Source organism: Bison bison, unplaced genomic scaffold, assembly GCF_000754665.1.
Source record: "Bison bison bison isolate TAMUID 2011002044 unplaced genomic scaffold, Bison_UMD1.0 scf7180017864068, whole genome shotgun sequence".
Classification (NCBI taxonomy): domain Eukaryota; kingdom Metazoa; phylum Chordata; class Mammalia; order Artiodactyla; family Bovidae; genus Bison; species Bison bison.
This window is the reverse complement of record NW_011494640.1, coordinates 2,541,784-2,563,186: the sequence shown is the minus strand read 5'-3', so window position 1 is coordinate 2,563,186 and position 21,403 is coordinate 2,541,784. Positions and strand designations below refer to the sequence as shown.

Genomic DNA, 21,403 nt, shown 5'->3' with positions numbered 1-21,403 from the left:
GTGAGGGTCAAACTGCTGCTGCTGCTAAGTTGCTTCAGTCGTGTCCGACTCTGTGCGACCCCAGAGACAGCAGCCCACCAGGCTGTCCCTGGGATTCTCCAGGCAAGAACACTGGAGTGGGTTGCCATTTCCTCCAATGCGTGAAAGTGAAAAGTCAAAGTGAAGTTGCTCAGTCGAGCCCGACTCTTAGCGACCCCATGGACTGCAGCCTACCAGGCTCCTCTGTCCATGGATTTTCCAGGCAAGAGTAGTGGAGTGGGGTGCCATTGCCTTTTCCGGAGGGTCAAACTAGCAGGAGTCTAAATGCCAGACTAAACAAAGTGGAAAGCCTATCAAAGACTGAATGATAAAACACGTTTTCATGGCTGCACCATGTGGGATGTTAGTTTCCTGACCAAGGATTAAACTCGTGCCCTGCTGCAGTAGAAGCACAGTCTTAACCACTAGACCACCAGGGAAATCCTGATAAAGCAGTTTTTAAAATGTTAACCCAGTGATGCTACATAGGATAAAGAATGGAGATTGTCCTTCATTTCTGTCACTGTATTAATACTTCATTCTGTGACAGCTTCTCCCTGTCAAGAGCTTATCAGTACAGATTGTCTTCACAAGCATGTTCTTTTGTATACCGAGCAAATGACAGGTTTACTAGATAGCAAGGCTTGGGAAACTGGGGCACAGAGGTATGCAGACGCTTTTAGATAACACACTCTTAGATGGTAAGGCCACATTTCTGCATGGTGTCAAAGCATGGTTATGTGTTTGATGTTGCTCAGGCATATTCGACTCTTAGTGACCCCATGAACTATAGCCCGCCAAGCTCCTCTGTCCATGGGATTTCCCAGGCAAGAATACTGGAGTGAGTTGCTATTTCCTACTCCAGATCTTCCCAACCCAGGGATCAAACCCAAGTTTCTGAGTCTTCTGCACAGGCAGGTGGATTCTTTACCACTATGCCACCTGACTAGGCACTAAAAAATGACCTTTTGACAATGTATGATGAAAGCTGAGATTCAGCTACAATATCAAACACTGCAAACTGACATGCCTCAGGTATACCAAGGATGACTCAGAGAACAAATTATTTAGATCATTCTATTTAGAACATGCTTCCCTGTTGGCTCAGTTGGTAAAGAAACCCCCTGGAATGCAGGAGACCCAGGTTCAACCTGGATGGGGAAGATCCCTTGGAGAAGGAAATGGCAACACTCCAGTATTCTGGCCTGGAAAATCCCATGGACAGAGAAGCCTGGTGCGCTTAGAGCCCATGGGACTGCAAACAGTCGGACACAACTGAGCAACCACCATCCAGAGTATGCACCCGAACTGGATTCCAAGTTTATTATTCAAAATCTGAGATAGTCGTTGCCCCTTAAAAATATGCCTTCCAATTTCAGCACTCCCTTTCCTTCCCAACTCCCCCATGCTGAGGATCCATGCCAGCTAGCAGCCAAGCCACAGACTGACTTGCTGACATCTTTCTTACATCATTCCACAGACATTAATCCACAGAGAAAATCTGTAGAATGATCCTACCTGGTTTTGGCACAATGGGAAAGTTATCTGAGATGCAAGGGCCTCCAGGGCATAGCACCTTCATTTTCCAAATTAGCACTTTAGAACAAATTGCCCTGATATAATAAGTGAAGGATATAGGAAATTAACAACTATGATACCCTCATTAATTAAGCATCTGCTTGTATGTCATGTTGTGGTAAGTACTAAGTAAAGCTATGTCTGACTTCAAGGAGCTTCAAATACAGTTATTCAAATATACCTGCTTACATAAAGACTTGGTTTCTTTCAACTTCAGTTAAGTTATAGGGTAGTATAAAAACTGATTATCTTAATGGAAACAAACTTGCTCATTAAGCGTCTATAAAAATTCTTAGTTCACCAACTAAGTGATCAAAATCCTCCCCAATACTTCAGGCAAGACTGCTTTTGGGTCACCATTTTCAAAAACATCCCTGTCAAAACACGTTCTCTGAATCTCATCTTCTCAATCTCAACACTGCTATGGAAATAAAACAATGTGTAAAGAAATGCTTTATAATAATAAGACGTCAGGTTTTTATTGTTTGGCTCATTAGAGATGTGCTTGGCCCTCATGCAGGAACAGCTGGAGGAAATGGAAGAACGACAGAGGCAGCTAAGAAGCGGGGTGCAACTCCAGCAACAGAAGAACAAAGAGATGGAGCAGCTAAGAGTCAGCCTTGCCGAAGAGCTCGCAACTTACAAGTCAGTTTTTGCTGTTCCCCAAATCTCAACCAACTCTGGCTGAGGGGATGGTGGGGAGGGCAGATGGTTGCTCATGAGAAATTTCTCAACAGTGAAAAGCAGACAAAAAAAATTGGGGGGAAACTCTCAAATTGTGCTCATCCATGAACAGAAGGCAAATGGTTTTTGTTTTTTTTTTTTAAAGGGCTATGCTACCTAAGAGCCTGGAACAGGCTAACGCTCCCACTTCTGAGGCAGGTGGAATCGAGACACCGTCTCAAGGTGATACTTACGGTTACAAGAGTGGTGTCTGCCTTGTTGCCGCTTTCCTAACAGGACTAATGCCTCAAAAAAAACCTATGTGTCTAATAACAAATTACATCATTTAGGAGTTAACAGGATGACACATACCTCCAAGCTGCCTGGTTCAAGTATTCAGGCGTCCTTTGCAATGTTTCAGTTTCTAGTAGGACTTAAAACACGCCCTGATTGTCACCAGGAAATCTGGAACAGGATAAAACATCTAGGCTCTCTGCATTCTTACTTTCCTCACCCTACCTGACCCTATCTGCTATTCATAAACAGTTTCCTTAGAATAGCAGAGAGGGCAGTTAGGACATCTAATTCAGACTATGACTAAGGAGGCCAAGAAGGCTAAAGTAACCTGTTAACAGTCACTTAAAAAGCTGAAGAGGGTGTTGTTTATAGACCAAAGGACATTGATTATTGCTTAATTTGTGAAACAAGCAACACATCTATCTATCCAGTGATTTCTTTACATTCCAATGTTCTCATTCTTTATAAAATCCTAGATTCTCTTGGATAGACACTAAGGATTTAAAAAGATGAAATTGGGTATTAGATTAAGTCTATAAATCTTTATTAATTTCCTAGTTAACCCTACATCTTGGATACAAATTCATAAGTAACTATTGTAACTGATGCTTTTCCTGAAGTACTAGGTTTTTTTTTTTTTGGCTCCTCCGCAGTTTGCAGGAGTTCCCCGACTAGAGATTGAACCCCTGCCATAGCAGTGAAAGCACCAAATCTTAACCACTAGACCACCAGGGAACTCCCATCCTATAATTGTCTTCTACTGTGTTTTATCTAGGCATAACAGACCATGCTTATTGTTTGAGAGATCACTAGAACGCTGTAATTGAAGAAAATGAGCTGCTAAACACCTTTGTGTGGATCAGATGAAAAGTACAACTGGGAGAAGACAATGATTAATCCAAAGAAATCAAAACTACAGAATTTCAGACCTTGTTATACCTCTGTAAAGTTAACGTGGGCAGATGAAATTTTTAGTGAGCCCCTACCAAAGTCATCCCTGATTAGATGCCAATCGCTCTAGCAAGCTCTCCCTAACATATCTGCACTAAGCTTCAGAAATTCATTGTTAAAAACCTTATAATGGGAATTCCCATCGTGGTCCAGTGGTTAGGACTCAATGCTTTGGGGCCTGGTCAATCCTTGGTCAGGGAACTGTGTGGCTTAATTGCAAGCCACACAGCACAGCCTAAAAAAAAAAAACCCACAAAAATTGTATTATATACTGTATTATTTTAAGTTGCAAAATTTCAACTTATCCTTTTTTCTCTCAACCTTACAGGGGCTGTTTAGAAACATACGGCCGAATCTGTAACCAAGAAACAAAAAAAAACTTCTTAGCAAAGGATCACTAAGTACCCTTTGGACATACTTTTTTCTAAACAGAGAAGGGAGTGTCATGGATTTGGCAAGCAGTTCTCTCTGGGAAAGTTACAAATACTGGCTGACCTGTTTAAAAAGATTCTAGGGCTGGCTGGAGGCAGAACACTGTCAGTCCACTCTTAGCTGTATTCTATTTCATACGTTACTGGTACCGATCTCAGTGCACTGAGGAACGGAAAAATGAGTCTCCTGTCAGCCATCAGCAACCTTCCACAGGCACACTGAGTAAAGGATGAATGTATGGACACACTCTAGTGAAAAATGTACCTTGCCTTGTGTTGACCCAAAACAAAGTTTTTCAGGAACACAGGTGAAGTAAAAAAGGCACCCTATTATCATTACAGTTGACCCTTGAACAATGTGGGGCTTAATCTGTACATAACTTAGTTGGCCCTTGGTATCAAAGATTCCTTCACCTCTGTGGATTCTGTTATTTACTATTGAAGAATATCTGTGTAAGTGGACCTGTGCACTTCAAATCCATGTTGTTCAAGGGTAAACTGTATATGGTTTACAATCTGGATCCTTTTGTGCCATGAGTGTTATACCTTAATTGAATTCCTTTACAAAGTTTTTAAGTCTATGATGATTCACGTAGGTTTACTCTAAAAGAACTACTCACTTAAAAACAAACAAACAAACAAGAAACAATCCAGATTTCCCAAAATATCTTACCTTATGAAAATGATTTTGGGTCAGAGTGATCTCTTCAGTTAGACTGGGTGTTTGGCAAAGAACCAAGCATTTTATCTGGTTATGGTACTTGGCTTTCAAGAGCCTACTTTTTTAACCTCTAAGTACAGGCCCCAGTGAAATACACTGGGGAGATTCAACCTCTATGAGAAAAGGTCAAACACCTTTTCAGAATTTAAATTTTGCCTTAAATTCTCTCTGCCACACTGCCTCTAACATTCTTAAAAGTTCATGTGGTTCTCTAGAGGTAAGACTACAAAAAGATGTTATTTTACCAAAGCCTAATCTGTACACCTGATTCAGGGTTTTATGTCTTTCACTTCCCCTGGGAAGGAGTAAGCTCTTTTCTATACCTCTGGGTCTACTATATTTAATTCTGCTGTTGGTAGTCAAAGACCACAGAAAATAACTGTCATCTGAACAACTTTTCTAGAAGCCAGAGACTGGTGTTTGATGAATGTTATGCACTAAATAAAACCCATCAGCATGGGATTATGTAGAAAAGCAATTTATTCCATTATAAGCACTTAACACAGTTAGTCAAGGAGAGTAACAGGCCTGCTGGTGAAACAGGTCACCCAAAATAGAGATGGTATCAAACTAGTGGTCAAGGACTAACTCCTTAAAAAAAAAAAAGCAACTCTTATCCAGGATTAATTTAATTTTAAAAACAAATACAAGCTATTGGTTCACTCTTCTCAACTTAACTGGACAGTCTACCTGTGGTATAACTGTCAGGTAAAAACATACATCTTTACAACTTGGTGGTCCCAAGTTTTTTTAAAAAACCATTTCACAGAAAGGAAAGAAATAATATGAAAACAGCTCAAGAAATACACTAACAAGCAAAAATATATGGGGAAGGAGGAACACATTGTTTTGACTTAACTGAAGAAACTGAGAGGAGACTGGTCTATGTAAGGAAATGTGCATCCTGGAAAGTTCAGCGTGTAGGAATTTGTATGACTTGAATCTCCCCTATTTCCTGAATAAAAACAACATCTTGTAGTATTTATACTTCATGGCTCAGACACCTACCTCACTTAGCTCTATTTCTTACTCACTCTAGCCTTTACTTAAATGAGTCTGAAAAACTTGGGGATATAGCATAAGAAGAAAAATAACCACACACAATATTCCCCTTTTTGTGGCTACTTTTAGACCTCTGTTACTAGAAAATTCCTAAAGAAAATTTAAATATAAGTCTGTGGCTTTGCTGAATCAAGAAGCCCCCAGTTAATATTTAGAAAACACCTTCTGTTTGGACTAATAACATTGTTGCTAGAACTTATTATAGAGAGATAACCAAACAAAGTCTGTGTCTCAAAACCAGTGTTAAATCAATCTCAGAGTTGAGAGGAAGAAAAGGGGAGTCTAAAAATCACAAGTGCAGACATGATCTAAGATCCTTGTCCTTCTGGATCCACGCTTCCTTCAGGGTCTTCATCATTATAAATGTTCTCAGCCTGCCAAAAACAAAGAGAAAACGGTATTGAGTAAACAGGAAAGTTACTTCTTGAAGTTAAGGCTGAAAATAGATGAGGCCAGGAAGACATACAGTGGGGTATATAGTCTGTTTTAACTATTCAACTCTGCAGCAGTTTGCTAAAAGCAGACATAGTCACCTGCAAATGGATGGGTATCGTTGTGGGCTAATAAAAACAGGCAGTTGGCCATACGCCAACCGCCTCCCCATTAAGATATTCCCCAAAAACTGAAGTATGGTTACTGTTTGTCTTGATAATCAACCTTGAATTTTTTTTTTAACCTTGAATCTTTTAACCATACACTAATCATAATAAGTAAAAACAACACAAATGTCCATCAACTGATGAATGGATAAATAAAAGTAGAGTGATGGCTGCCTAGTACTGGGTGGACTAGAGGTGAACAGGAGGAATGACTACTGGGTATGGGGTTGGTTTCTGGGGTAACTAACGGTAGTGATGGTTGCACAATTCTGTGACTATACTAAAATTTGCTGAATTGTACATGGAGGAAAAAAGAATCCCCAGGCCTCAACAAAACCATGTTTCAAAATCAAATCTCAATTTATAAATATTTTTAAAAGAGAAACCGTTCTTGCATAAGGTAAACTCTACATGTACTACTTTGTTGTTCTTAGTGTGAACTATGCACAAACCACTAGGACAGATGCTGCAGAGGATGGGATAGACATAGCTTATAACCTGACTACAGGGACCAAGAATGTATACAACTGCGTGAGCAGTCTGACAACAGTTGTGTGGTATCTTTTCCCCTGACACCAATGGGGTGTCCAACAATTCAGTTCAATCCTGATGCTGACCAGCTGGAGGCAAATCTGTGACCAAGGGCTCACACCCACAAGACTTCAGAGGCCAGTGTCAAGCCCTGATAGCTCAGGCTACCCAAGCACTTTTGTCCCACTTGGCTGTAAATTTTCTCACAACCTTGTCCCCCACCCTCTGGCCCGGTTTGGGCACAAGGGGCTACTTATAAATAGCAAGAGAGACTCCTACTACTCAGGAAATCTCAAGAGTATAAGCATTCCCTAAACATACCAACCACATTTTGGCAAATAGCCTTCTATCAAATAGTTACATATAATTAAACATAAGACTAGAAACCCAAATTTTAATATGAGGAAATTCTATCACGCTGTTCTACAATCTGCTTTTTCCTAGCTTATCAATGTATCATGAATAGCTTACAAAACTAGTGTACTTCTTTTTGATACGTAATATTCCAAAGTATGGATGCAGAACATGTGTTAATCTCATAAAACACAAATATTCCCATCTTACTTATTTTTGATTAATAGCATTATTCCATATGAAAGTTCTGAGTATCAAAATGTTTTTCCCTCATGCTAAGCCAAAATCTCACCTCTGGCACTTCTTCCTGGTTCTAGATCTACTCTGGGATAATAAAGGTTTATTTAGAATAATTTTCATTTATTCAGCCACTGTCATTTAAAAGTCATGCAATTGTTTTTTAAACTGTAGTAAAAGACACAGTTTATCATCGTAACCATTTTTAACTGTACAGTTCAGTGGCATTAAGTCCATCCATACTGTGTGTGCAAGTATCACCACCATCCATGTCCAGAAGGCAATCATTTCTTGGATTGCAACATGAGACATTGTTAATTATTTTTATTAAATCCCAAGTGCTCTGAAAACTCAAAGCAGGGCGATCACCTTCAACCAGGGCATAAAAAGGCAGGTAATGTTTTTGAAATCGAGGCAAGTTTCCTGGAGAAACAGTACTCTCTGATGCTGTGACACTGGGACAACCAGATAAGAGTAGACATTGACAATGGACAGGTAAGTCACATGGTGGGAGTAAACTAACAGAGCTGCCAGCTGTACTGAAGTATACATAAACAGAATAATACTAGGTTTCATTTATCTAAACACTTACCATTTGCCACACTTGCATGATATTGTCTTCTGATACAGAACAAATCACCCAAGGTTCGTTGGGATTCCAGGAGAAATCAGATATCTTGGCAGTGTGACCACCATGAATAAACTGAAAGAGGGAGGAAAACAGAGATGAAAAGCAGACAGAGGACAATAAATCATGAACTATTTCAGTTGTGCTCAATATCTGTAACATACCAACAACTCTGGTGGCCCATCTTCTGCATCTTCTGGGGATTGTTCCTCTCCAATTTTACTAGCACAAAAAAGTTTTTAAGTTAAATTTACCTTGAGTAATTCTGGAAAGTGTAAGAAAAGAACTTCACAAAAACTAATTTAACAAGACATACCTTAAATCCCAGACATTCAGTCTACGATCAGTACCACTGGAAGCCAAAATAGTCTCATTGTGAGGCGACCACTGAACCTATATGTAAGAAAAAAAATCCATCAATTAGAAAACTGAGGAGAGGGGAATTTCCTGGTGGTCCACTGCTTAAAAATCCACCCTACAATGTAGGGGGGAAAAATGTTTGATCCCTGATCAAGGAACTAAGATCCCAAACACCGCAGGGCAACAAAAACCCACAAGCCACACCTAGAGAAGCCTGTGCAATGCAACAAAAGATCCCTGCAGTGACGACCTGACGCAGCCAAAACAAACAGATAAATGCCAAATGTCATCCAACACTGACCTAAAAACTAAAGTACAGCTCATCCACACAATCTACCCAAGTACTTTCAGTATTACACACAGTGCCTTTGCATTCAGTTTTGAACATAATGTAACAAATATTTCTTGAACTGAGTCAGAGGGCTCTGCATATTAAGAAAGGAGCTTAATTAAATTGATTAGGCAGAAAACTTGGGAGTCAGTACTTTAGGACTGAACTGTGAAATTATGATAGATATGGCAAGTTACCAAGAAATGGAAATAAGAGACACACGTCAGGCACAAAGTTGATTAAAAACACTAGAAGCATTAGTTTCTCCTACCTGGAATATTTCATCCTTATGTGATTCAAAGGAATGCAACTTAAGTTTCAGATTTCTCAGATCCCACAGGGCAACAGTCTTGTCAGCTGATCCTGTGGCCAGAATAATCAATAAAATTTTTTTAATGAGAAAAAGAAAATTCACAACTAAAAGATCTCCGTGCATTCAAAAGAAGTCAGAGAAATCCACCCTTTGTCTTTTTGTAAAGATAAATCACACTAACCTTGTCAGCTGATCCTGTGGCAAGAATGAACTCACTATAAGGATTGAAAGAAAGGCAGTTCACTTCAGCAGTGTGAGCATCAACTGAGTGGCTTGGTTTGGAAGTATTGTTTGAACGAGTATCCCAGCTTCAGTGAAAGAAAAAAAACGGGGGAAAAAGAAGCTTAAAATGGATAATCAAATATTATACAACTTAAATAATATATTGAGAAAAAGATGGATTCAACTCACATCATGAGTTTCTGATCATCAGCAACCGACCCAAAGAGGGACTCATGGAGCAGATGCCAGGAGACATCCTCCACTACTGCCGTGTGCCCTGTGAAGATGGTCTTCGCATCCACAACTTTCCCTTCCTTTGGAACAGCACTTATGTCCCACAGGCAGATGGTCTTAAATGAGAAAAATGAGCTATTATATAAAAGAAAGAGTCTCACTTCCTCATATACCCCAGAGGAAAACGCTGATACAACTAGCCCAGATGTGCTTCACACTGGGAAGGATACGCACGTGGTCATCTGAAGCACTCAGTAAGTGCCCACTGAGATTTGGGTTCCAAGAAAGCCCATAGCCTTCCTTCTGGTGTCCACGGAGACGCAAGTCTGGGTTGCACTCTCCAGAAGGGTCTACAAAGTAACAGACACATCAAGACTATCCAGTCCACTGCCTCGCTGGACCTACTTAGCATAATGGAATTTTTATCAAGAGGTCTAAAGCTCTTATTTTTTATGAGAAATACAGACTATGACCAAATAGATAACATTTAAAAGCGGCACATTCTGTTCTATGTAAAAAAGCAATTTCTTTTTCCAGATGTAGGCAAGAAGGTTGAAGGAGTAGTACCCACACATATCAACATAATTCACAAGATGTTAAGATACACAATGAATAAGTTAGCAATTAAAACTGAGAGAAGCAATGTATTCCTGTAGTGATACATCATTTGTATTTGAATAGAAGAGAGAAGATACCTGGTTTAGAAGGATGTTTTGTATAGTCAAAAACAAGAACATCACTGGATGGAGTCTTGGTTGCAATGATGCAAGGGTTCTGGGGCATATAGCGTGCCCTGTTTACCTCTCCTTCATGGTTGATCTTGATTTCTATTTCAATTTTTCCACTAACCGAGCCAAAACCTCCAAATTCTGTAAATAAGATGTTAATTGCAAATGAGGACAAAGCAAGAAGTACTCTATGTTACTCAAAGTTTGACACAGGCAAGGCTTTTAATAAATGAACTGGTATAATACTAGAAGCAGTATCAATATTTATTAGCAATATAAAGTGCACACTCCTTATTTCAATTATTTCTTACCATAACTGTACAGAGTAGGGAAGAATTATCTCCAAATATTTCACATGAGAAAAAGAGGAGCTCAGAGGACCTGTATTAATTTGCTCATGGTGACGTGACTACAGCAGAACCTAAAACGAATGCCCATTTTTCTGATCCCTTTCGGCTATGATACTCTTTCAGCTATGCCTAAAATGATTTTGGTAATTATATACCTAATAAATCTCAAATACATACACAGTGTGCTAGGTACTAAAGAGTCCCTCCTCTTGAGGGACTCTCTCTAGTCCCTTTCAATCTCTAGTTTGGGGTAACCTTCCTGAAATACTGACACCTTTCCTCGTATTAGTGAGGAAAAACAGAGCCACAACAGCTGGTTCAATTTTCCTGACCCCCCACTTACACTTGCCAACCAGAGTCCTTGGCTGAAATAAACCAGGTAGGCAAGGACTAGACAAAAACATATTTTATTCACATTTGACTACTGTATGCACTTACAGAGTTCTCCCAAGTACCATTATAAAATGTTTAAGAATATAATTTGTCATTATATAAATCTTGGCAAGGGTTTCCCTGGTGGCTCAATGGTAAAGAATCCACCTGCCAATGCAGGAGACACAGGTTTGATAAGTTGGGTAATATGATTAGCAGATAACATTCAACCTCAAAATAATTTTATACACTGCAAAGCAGTGGTTCAAACAAGCTAACAGCCTAAAAACAGTTCAAAACAGATTCTCAAAGAGGGGGCAAAGAAAAACATTGAACAAAACTCCCTCCAGAATTCTAGACCACAAATTTCTATAATGCAAAAAGAATGCATGATTAGGATATGTGATCTCAAAGAACTTTTATTCCAAACACAAGGAGATAAGCACACAATTTATCAGCTATATACTACTACTAGGGCTTTCCCGGTGCCTCAGTGGTAAAGAATCTGCCTGCCAATGCAGGAGACATAGGTTCGATCCCTGCATAGGGAAGATCCCCCAAAGAAGAAAATGGAAACCCACTCCAGTATTCTTGCCAGGGAAATCCCATGGATGGAGGATACTGGTGGGCTACAGTGCATGGGCTTGCAAAAGAGTCAAGATAAGACTTAGCAACTAAACAACAACATACTACTAATCAGAGGCACCCTCTCCCCCGCTACCTGCGGTTAAAGTACAATAGAACTTGGATTCAATCCCTGGTCCAGGAAGATTCCACACGCCACAGAGCAACAACTACTGAAGCCTGCACGCTCTAGGGCCTGCACGCTACAACTAATGAGCCCCTGTGGTGCAACTAAAGCCCATGCGCCTAGAGCCCGTGCTCTCAAACGAGAAAGCAGCCCCACTCTCTGCAACTGACAAAGCCCGCATGCAGCAATAAAGAACAAGTGCAGCCAGAAATAAACAAACGAGTAACTATATCAGTGTGTATGTGTTAAAAAAAAAATCAGCTTAGAGGATTCACAACTGAGATTTATGAAGATGAGGATTTATCTATTTAACAAATAATCAGGGACTGCTCAAATTTAACGTGAGAGCAAAAACACCAAATCTAATGTAGGGAACAAAGACTGAGGTATCAATGTACAATACAGTGAATGACTATCAAGGTCTAACTACACTCCTATTTTGTTTGCTTCCCTCGTAAAGTACTATTTAAAAAGACTGAAATATAATAATATGCTTAAACTGTGTAGCCTGATGAATTTTTACACATGCGTACATCAGGGGAGTTACTACCCGATAAAACATGGAACATCTCTAGCACTCTCATCCTCCCCGAAGGCACTTCTGTATCCCTCCCAACTAATACTGCTGGACAAACTAGATAACCAGCATTCTAATTTCTACCACTTTGCCATTTTTTTAGTCCATAAACATTTTGAAATTAAGAATAAGTTGCAACATCTTGAGTCAAATATTCCAATTATTTCATCATGACTTAATACTAGTTTATTACATATAACTGAAGTAGAAGACTAAAGATAACTCAAAAACAAACACTCCCCGTCAAAACCAATTCCCCAATAAGTTGCTAAAAATAAACTCGATATTTCAAGATCTTGGTAACAGAATCTGAAGTAAAATTTCAAACCTATTTTCAGGGCTTCAAATATGACCATAGCTGAGCTGAATGTAATACAAATACATAAATTCTTTTTAAATGTCAAAACAAGCCTAAGCCAATTTTTTGTTCTTTCATCTTGAAAGTTCAATGATCTTTTGAAGCTGTCACCAAGTACCTCAGATCAAATGCGGCTAAGCAGATGGTAATCAATTTTAATAGCTCGATCTCAGACTTTAGGACACTTCATCTAAGAGCAAGGAGGGACTAGGAATCTATCTGTGTAACAACCACTTAAGAAGCTTTAAGAGACATTGGTATGTATCTACTTTCCCCATTGTTGAGACCATATGGAGAGAGCACCTGCTTTCCTTTAAGCACCAAGCTTGTCCAGCCATCTGAGTGATTTGAAGGAAGGAGGAAATGGAAAAGGAAGAGAAAAGGAAGGTATGTAACCTTAGGGAAGTTACCCAGTTTTCTTGTGAGGATTAAATAGGGAGATGTATTGCAGTCATACAATCATGTCATATACATTACTTTTATTTTCATAGTTTCTATAGTGTTAAGTATTAGGGGGATAAAGGTATCATCAGAAAAGCAAGTCAGCAAAAGCAAATTGGTTTGATGCCACTCAAAAAACAAAATAGATAATCAACAAGGATTTAGAACTTCCAGATGTACAAGCTAGGTTTAGAAAAGGTAGAGGAACCAGAGATCAAATTGGCAACATTTGCTGGATCATAGAGAAAGCAAGAGAATTTCAGGAAACCATTTAATTCTCTGCTTCACTGACTACACTAAAGCCTTTGACTGTGTGGCACAACAAACTGTGGAAAATTCTTAAAGAAATGGGAATACCAGACCACCTTATCTGTCTGAGAAACCTGTATGCAGGTCAAGAAGCAACAGTTAGAACCAGATATGGGAGAAGGAAATGGCAACCCACTCTAGTGTTCTTGCCTGGAGAATCCCAGGGACGGGGGATCCTGGTGGGCTGCTGTCTATGGGGTCGCACAGAGTCAGACATAACTGAAGCAACTTAGCAGCGGCAAAGTCCATACAAAGCATAGAAATACATTTTAATTATCATAAATTTAAATCACACTTGGGAAATCACTTGGGCTTTTGAAGATCAGTGAGGATCAGAATGCATAACTCCTTTATTTTTTTTCAATTCAGTGTCTAGAATTTTCTGGTAAATTCTCACATTTTATTTTCCTTGGGAGACACAGGCCTTGTGGCTGTATTTCTAGCTTTTTTCCCTTAAACCAATGGGCATCAAATCTGTCTCCAGTGCTGGTAAATAAAAGAAAAGCTTTTAAAGTAGGATGTATGCGGTAAAAAAAAAGAACCAGATATGGAACAGTGGACTGACTCCAAATTGAGGAAGAAGTACGTCAAGGCTGTATATGGTCACCTTTCTTATTTAACTCATATGCAGAGTTCATTATGTGAAATGCCTAGCTAGATGAATCACAAGCTGGAATCAAGATTTCGGGAGAAATATCATCAACTTCAGATATGAAGATGCTGGGAAAGACTGAAGGCAAACGGAGAAGGGGGCTGCAGAGGATGAGATGGGTAGAGAGCATCACTGACTCAATGGACATGAGTTTGAGCAAACTCCGGGAGATAGTGAAGGACAGGGAAGCCTGGTTCGCTGCAGTCCACAGGCATGCAAAGAGTGGGGCAGACTTATCAATTAAACAACAACATAAGGAATTATACCCAATGTTGTGGTAGCCTTAATGAAATATGGGAAAAACAAAAACAAAACACCCAATGAATCATCATGTTGAACATCTGAAACACAACACTGTAAATCAACTATTTAAAATTTTAATGGTCAAAAGAGAGAAGTACCAGAAAACAGATAACTATTTTAAAACCTTGGAGTGATTTGAAAGGCCTTTCAAAGAATGACAAAATCTGAAGGATACCAAAGGAAAGGTGGGTAATTAAAAATTCACAGCTTCTAAAGTAAATAGGGAACTCAGTGGTAAAGAACACAACTAAATAGCTGTGGCTCAGTGGTCAAGAATCCACCTGCCAATGTAGGAGACATGGGTTCCAGCCTTGATCTGAGAAGATCCCACATGCTGCGAAGCAACTAGGCCCATGTGCCACAACTATTGAGCCTGTGCTCTGCAACAAGAGAACCCACTGCGATGAGAGAAGCCACTGCACCACAAGGAAGCCCTCCTTGCTGTAACTAGAGAAAAGCCTGCCCAGCAGCAAGGATCCAGCAGTCATATATAAATTTAAATAAATAGGATTCAAGATTATAAAATAAACAGGGGAAAAATTATCTATAACCTATTAGGGATAACTTACATTACATATATAGTTAACTCAAAAGAAAAAATGAGAAAAACACATAAATAGGCAGTTCAAGAGACTGACAAAAGATAAATATTTTAAAGTAAGTCCAACATCACAAATAACTTAAAAAGCAAGTTAGGGAATTCCTGGAGGTCCAGTGGTCAAGACTCTGTACTTTTGCTGTCAAGGGTGCTGATGTGATTCCTGGTGGGGGAACTAAGATTCTGTAAGCCCCGTGGAGCAGCCGTTAAAAACCAAATGACATGAAAACCAAAACCAAGAAAGAAAACACCCCTCCAACAACAACAAAGTAAAATGAGAGCGCAGCATTCAATGCTGGTAAAAGCATGCAGAAACAGACATCAATGTATCTGCTACTGGTGAAATTGAGAGTCTTATTTGGAGGGCAACTTAGCAGTACCAATATACTTGGAAATGCTCTTGCAAATTAATCAACATTCAATTTAGGTAATTGTTCTACAGCAAAACTATGCAAGATATATGCACAAAGACTATTTTTGAAGTCAAAAGATTGGAAACCACTTAAATGTTAATTGAGTAACCACAGCAGAGTATACAGCCATCAAAAGGAGGCACATGCCCATATGCTCAACAAAAAAGATGTCTGGGATACATGAGGCTGCGAAGTATTTTTTATCTTATATTCCCAGTACAAAGAAAAACTACCTATCCTTAGTACTTAATGTATCTGTTGAGTGAGTGATCCAATAATTGGGATAAATCATTTAGAAAACTATCAATTTAACAGTGATCCATAAACAACAGATTTATGTGGCGAGGGGTTCACATAGTTGCTTCAATTTTTTTTTTTTGTCTGCACTACATGGGCTTGTGAGATCTTATTTCCCAGACCAGGGAGCAAACAGCACCCGCCCCCCACCCCCCACCCCCCACTGAAAGCAGGAAGTCCTAACCACTGGACCACCAGGGAAAGCCCTTCTTCAATTTTTAAAGATGATTTATTATATTACCCATCAGAATATTTGCTTTATACCGAAATAACTAAAAATTCTATTTAAAGACAGTTTGTCTTAGTAAAAAGAAAACAGGCTCAGGGAGGCTAAAAGATTTATCCTCAAACTACACAGCTAGTGAGCAGCACAACAGGGTCCCAAGCCCTAGTCTTCTGATTCTTTTTTTCTAACAACAAAAAAATTTGCTATTTTTGGCTGTGCAGCATGTGGGATCTTAGTTCCCCAACCAGGGACTGAACCTATGCCCCTTGCGGTTTAAGCATAGACCCCTTCATCACTACTAATGCCTACCCAGAGAATATCTCTGCAGTAACCATACCCTACAGCTCACACACACAGGTCAGTGAAGCAAAATCATGTTTGCTGGCCCTTATCCTAAGAACTTATTTTGCATTCTGCTAAGCTAAATATGGAATGATCAAAAGAATAACTGCACATGACAATCTTGGCAAATAACTGGAAACCAAAATAACTTAAATAATGGAATGGATTCGATTAATCTGCAGAAATCTAAGATAAGGAAACATTACACATTCATTTTTTGGGGCCACAAATCTCAATACTGAAAGTCTATCTTCTACCTTTGGTAATAATTTGAGTTCAAGGACAATAATAAAGGAAACCCACTCATTTCTCTCTCTTCTGAAAGGGAAAAAAATAATTCATGAATAGTTAAGCCCTAACGTTATCACCTAAAAATAGGATATAATTAAACACTCATTTAATTTTTATATACTATACAGCAAATACCATAGTTAAGTCCTTTCTACCATTTAAACCTGGAAAGGGTAATTTATTTATTTATTTATTTATTTTTAATGGCTGCGTCAGGCAAGGCCCGGGCTGCAGCGGCGTAGGACGGAGAACGTGAAACGCGGCACCCAGCGCTCTCACCGCGAGCGCAGACAACACCGGCACCGGAAAGGGTAATTTAAAGCCAGTGCTTTTCAATCTTTTTTTTCCCCCATTATTGCCCCATAAGATATTTTGACACCTTAATGAAATTCTAATACCACAGATAATCTGTGTATTGTTTATGCATGCTATGTATATCTGTGCTTGAAACAGTTCAAAGAATAAGACTGTTTTCACACATGCCCCACTCTGAGAATCAATTTTCAATTCCCCAGGGGCAGTATCTTCCATGTTGAGAATGCAAGCATGCATGGCAATAATCTATGGTGGATTTTAACTTCTTGAAATTTGCCTACTACCAAATTTAGTTGAAGGAAGTTTATAGAAAAATTACAGAACCAAGTACATGTTACATGTCTTCTGACATCTAATATCTATACTGAAAATCAGGATTTTCAAAGCTTAATATCTTGTTCTTGAGAGGCTACTTTATCAAACTGTACACACTTTTTAATGATAATTCAGAGATACAAAAATATAACCGAAATAAGTATCATTCCTCCCTTCACCTTTAATTAAGACTCCTACCTCCTTTTTCACTGTCGTAGTGTGAAGCATCAAACTGAGCGTCATCATTAGGGAGCTGCACGCTGGCTATCACAAGGTGGTTTTGCTCATCTGATGTGTGTGTCCCCAGGACAAGTCGATGAATACTGAAATCTTTCCCTTCTGGTCTGTAATAGCAACATATGGTCAATAGTCAATTTAGTAAACTAAGAGAGACCACAAAGTCAGTGACATACATGTATATACAAGGCATTATTACAAACAGGTTTTGAGAGAAAGAAGTTATTAAGAGCCGTATTTCCTTACTTTTAACATATCTTCCACAGAGCTGAGGGCAGGTACCACATACCACTTAATTTCGTAATTATTTCTTAACTTGGCCAAATATTTACAATTACTTTTGAGGAAAAAGTCTGACAGAATAAAATAAAAATTAATTATTCATCCTTTACAAGTAGCTGGAGAGAAAAAAACCAATTGTTGGGTATATGAACACTTCTGGTTACTTCATTAAAATGGAAAGGGACTGACATCAGGTAAGCTAATGTCTCAAAATGAGATAAAACCCAGAAGAGGGGGACAAGAGCTTTGAAAGACAGTATTCCAAGGGAGGTAAGCAAAGATGAAGGTTACAACACTATGAAGTAATATTCTAATTTAAAGATGGTTTGCGAAAACGGACTTCCTTGGTGGCTCAGACAGTTAAGAATCTGCCTGCAATGCAGGAGACCTGGGTTCAATCACTGAGTCAGGAAGATCAACTGGAGAAGGGAATGGCTACCCACTCCAGTATTCTTGCCTGGAGAATTCCATGGACAGAGGAGTCTGGCAGGCCACAGCCCATGGGGTGGCCTAAGATTAACTAAGTAACAGAACTAGGACTGAATCTAAATGACTTTGAATGTGGGAAAACAGTGGGAGAGAAGGTCAAAAGGCAGATTGAAATCAGACCCTAGGGTACTGAATGTTTGCTTAACATATGAACTCTCTACTAAAAGGAACAAAGAACCATGGAAAATTTATAAGGGATGTACCATAATTTGAGTTATGTCAGAAGGATTAATTCAGTGTAAAGCATAAAGCAGAGATTCTTCAAGTGTGGTATGGGGAACAAAAGCATCAACATTATCTGTGAACTCCCACATGCAAATTCTCAAATCCACTATAGACATACTCAATGAGAAACTTAGGGGGGGTGATTTGTAGTGCTTAACAGTCTGTTCTGGGAATTCCCTGGTGGTCCAGTGGCTAAGACTCTGTGCTCCCGATGCAGGGGGGCTGGGTTCCATCCCTGGTCAGGGAACTAGTTCCCATGTACCACAACTAAGACTCTATGCAGCCAAATAAATAAATATTTAAAAAAAAAGAAAAAACCAGTCTGTTCTACAGGGAATTTCCTGGCAGTCCAGTGGTTAGGACTCAATGCTTTCTTAATTCCTCGTTGGTGATCTAAGATTCTGCAGCTTCAGGGCATGGCCAGTGTAAAAAGAAAAAAAAAGTTTTCCGATTCCTTCAGCTGATTATGATGCCTGTTAAAAGTTTGAGAACCCCAGTCTAGATGGGAAAGATGCTACACAAGAATTCATCAGGGCTTATAAACAGACTGCCAAGTCAAGAAAGGGCTGGGGGGAGGGGAGGGGGGGAACAGATCTAAGAAATGTCAAACCAAAGTCAACTATGATAAGGAGAAATAGAAACAATAGAAGAAAGCTGGGTTGGTATCGCCATAGAAAAAATACACTTAGTTTGGACCACATCATGTAGGGAAAGCTAATAAGATACTCTAGAGAAGACACCAATAATAACAGGCAGCTGGAAATTCAGGTAGAGCTCAGAAGCTGGGTGTAAAGATAACCAGCAGAAATTCCTCTGCACACTTTCAGATATCCTATGTGCAAAAAGAAGAGGAAATATAAGAGGGCTGCCAACATAAAGTTGGGGATACTTGTATTTACAAAGTTAAACAACTAAAGGAAGTGCGGGAGTGAAGAAGAGTATTATAAAACTACAACCGTATCATTCTTTCTAAGAAACAGAATATAAATAAACACCAAAACACATAGACACACATTAAACAGACATTAGGGAGAGTTGTTGTAAGTAATCCCATCCTAAAAAAATAAATAACACTGTTATACAAGTACAATACCAAAATAAAGGAAGGGTATTTGGACCAAAGTCTAATCCTGCAGAAAGGCTTATTCATCTACATCTGTAAAGAAGAAAGCTACTAAGAACACAGATTTCAGCCTTGGGTTATTCAGTCTTAAGTCAAAGTGAAGTCGCTCAGTCGTGTCCAACTTTTTGCAACCCCATGGACTGTAGCCTACCAGGCTCCTCCCTCCATGAGATTCTCCATGGCAAGAGTACTGGAGAGGGTTGCCATTTCTTTCTCCAGGGGATCTTCCCAGACCCAGGGATCGAACCCGGGTCTCCTGCATTCCAAGCAGACGCTTTAACCTCTGAGCCATAGCAAGTGCTTGTGTTTTCCAAACCTAGTTAATCACATTACATGGAAAGCTTTTCCAGAATGATTTAGTAAGGACGGGGTGGCCAATATTTGGGATCCTTTGGTCCAATACAATTTACTACCTGACTATAGTAAATCTAGAATTACTGCTCAAACTATTTTTAAGTATCCTGCCACAAGTTCCTAAGTGGTCTGAACTACTGACAACTAACAGAAACAACTCCTCTTACCCTGAATTCAAATAATTCTGATAATCAACTGAATATGGGAACTCCTAATTAACATACTTAGGACAAGGAGGGAGGTTTAAAAGGGAGGGGACATAAGTATACTTATTGCTACTTCATCTAATGTATGGCAGAAACTAATATAACACTGTAAAGCAATTATCCTCCAATTAAAAATAAATTAATTAAAAAAAAAATCCTTAGGACAGATCCCCCCCTTTTAAATGCCAACCGGAGGATAGTAGGCTCATATTGTTATTAATAATATTTGCATAAATTGTCAGTTTTTGAGCAAAAACATAGTCAAATAACCACAATTCACAAATATCCTGACTTCTAAAAGTCCTGAATTTTGAAGAAACGTACTTACTCAGTACACACGTAATTTTTAAAGATTGTTCTGAGTGGCAGGTTATCATGTCACAATCATCTCTGCATTAACCAGATAGTATAAACGACTGTGAGATTCAAAATTTTTTTTGTTGAAAGAACTGCATTTACCATAATCACTTTTTGAAAGCTGACAAATTTTACATTATTGTTTGGTCAACTACAGTTATAATACGCCTATTCAATTCAGTTATCAGAAAAAGAAGACATCAACATGTTTTCTCTTATCAAGTAAACTGCAAAGTAGTTTCACATTTTGTCTTTTTTGGCCTAGAAAAAAAATGTCCCCAATAGGTTCTGATCACGTGTCCGCTCCGGGTGACTGGAGAGAGGAAAACAGGGATAATCAATGTGAGAAATCTACACTGAGAACACAACAAAATAACATTCAACGGATTCTTATCACCTGGTTACATCTGGAAGCCACTGTGCAGTTAGGCTAGGCCACTCCAGAGCATGGGTCATCACCAAATCGTAAAGAAAAGGGGTGTTCTTTTTCCATATTTTGTATTCTTCGTTGATCACACGTTCCTCTACTGCGTCATCAAAGGCTGCTAAAAAATAAAAAACAAATTAAGTTAGCGACCACAAATGGAAACCGAGTAAACACTTCCAAAGCCACCGGCACTCCTAAATCCCGATTCTGAAATGGAGATCTGTCTAAATCTCCCCGAGGCACAGCCACCAACGCCGCTCTCCGGCCTCGCGGGGCTTTAACTGCTGGGCTCATCGCTGCCAAATGCCGTTAACCGCTCGGGCGACGGCGTCGGGAGGAGCACAGAACCGGCCTGGAGGCCGGAGCACCGGCCCTTGCGGGTAGTAAGCACTGCAGGGAGGACCCGGAGAGAGGCGAGCAGACCGACAGGGCGTGCGGAAAAGGACCAAACACCCGCCGGGGACCCAAATGCCTGCCTCAAGCCGCTGCGCCGGGGCCTCAGCTCTGGAGGAGCTGGAGCGCCGTTAACCCGCCC

The 21,403-nt window shown here is 39.6% G+C and overlaps 2 protein-coding genes across 3 annotated transcripts in view; one reads left to right on the top strand and one right to left on the bottom strand.

Moving 5' to 3' along the window:
* The window catches only part of SYNC (syncoilin, intermediate filament protein), an 18,081-nt gene extending 12,962 nt beyond the window's left edge, over positions 1-5,119 (top strand). Inside the window, exons 3-5 of the mRNA XM_010836920.1 lie at positions 2,117-2,241; positions 2,426-2,502; positions 3,836-5,119. Coding sequence (XP_010835222.1) covers positions 2,117-2,241; positions 2,426-2,502; positions 3,836-3,846 — 213 coding nt within the window. The 3' untranslated portion in view covers positions 3,847-5,119. The remainder of the gene's footprint in view (positions 1-2,116; positions 2,242-2,425; positions 2,503-3,835) is intronic.
* On the bottom strand, positions 5,117-21,368 carry RBBP4 (retinoblastoma binding protein 4). Of its 2 annotated transcripts, XM_010836922.1 has the most exons (12): positions 21,345-21,368; positions 20,839-20,986; positions 17,367-17,512; positions 10,226-10,399; positions 9,765-9,880; positions 9,486-9,646; positions 9,256-9,382; positions 9,033-9,110; positions 8,387-8,463; positions 8,235-8,292; positions 8,035-8,145; positions 5,117-6,095 (listed from the first exon to the last, which is right to left on the bottom strand). In XM_010836922.1, the coding sequence occupies exons 2-12, from the start codon at positions 20,895-20,897 to the stop codon at positions 6,030-6,032; spliced, it is 1,173 nt and encodes a 390-aa protein (XP_010835224.1). In that variant the 5' UTR covers positions 20,898-20,986; positions 21,345-21,368; the 3' UTR covers positions 5,117-6,029. The 2 variants fall into 2 exon arrangements, with proteins under 2 accessions (XP_010835224.1, XP_010835223.1); XM_010836921.1 differs by lacking the exon at positions 21,345-21,368 and having other exon boundaries at positions 20,839-20,988.
* Between the last annotated feature and the right edge of the window lie 35 nt (positions 21,369-21,403).

Coding starts and splice junctions, on each gene's coding strand:
- RBBP4 (XM_010836922.1), bottom strand. CDS start 20,897: ATGACCCATGCTCTGGAGTGGCCTAGCCTAACTGCACAGTGGCTTCCA. Junction 9,383..9,485: donor GATGATCAGAAACTCATGAT/GTGAGTTGAATC, acceptor CTTTCACTGAAG/CTGGGATACTCGTTCAAACA. Junction 9,111..9,255: donor CCACAGGATCAGCTGACAAG/GTTAGTGTGATT, acceptor TCAGCTGACAAG/ACTGTTGCCCTGTGGGATCT.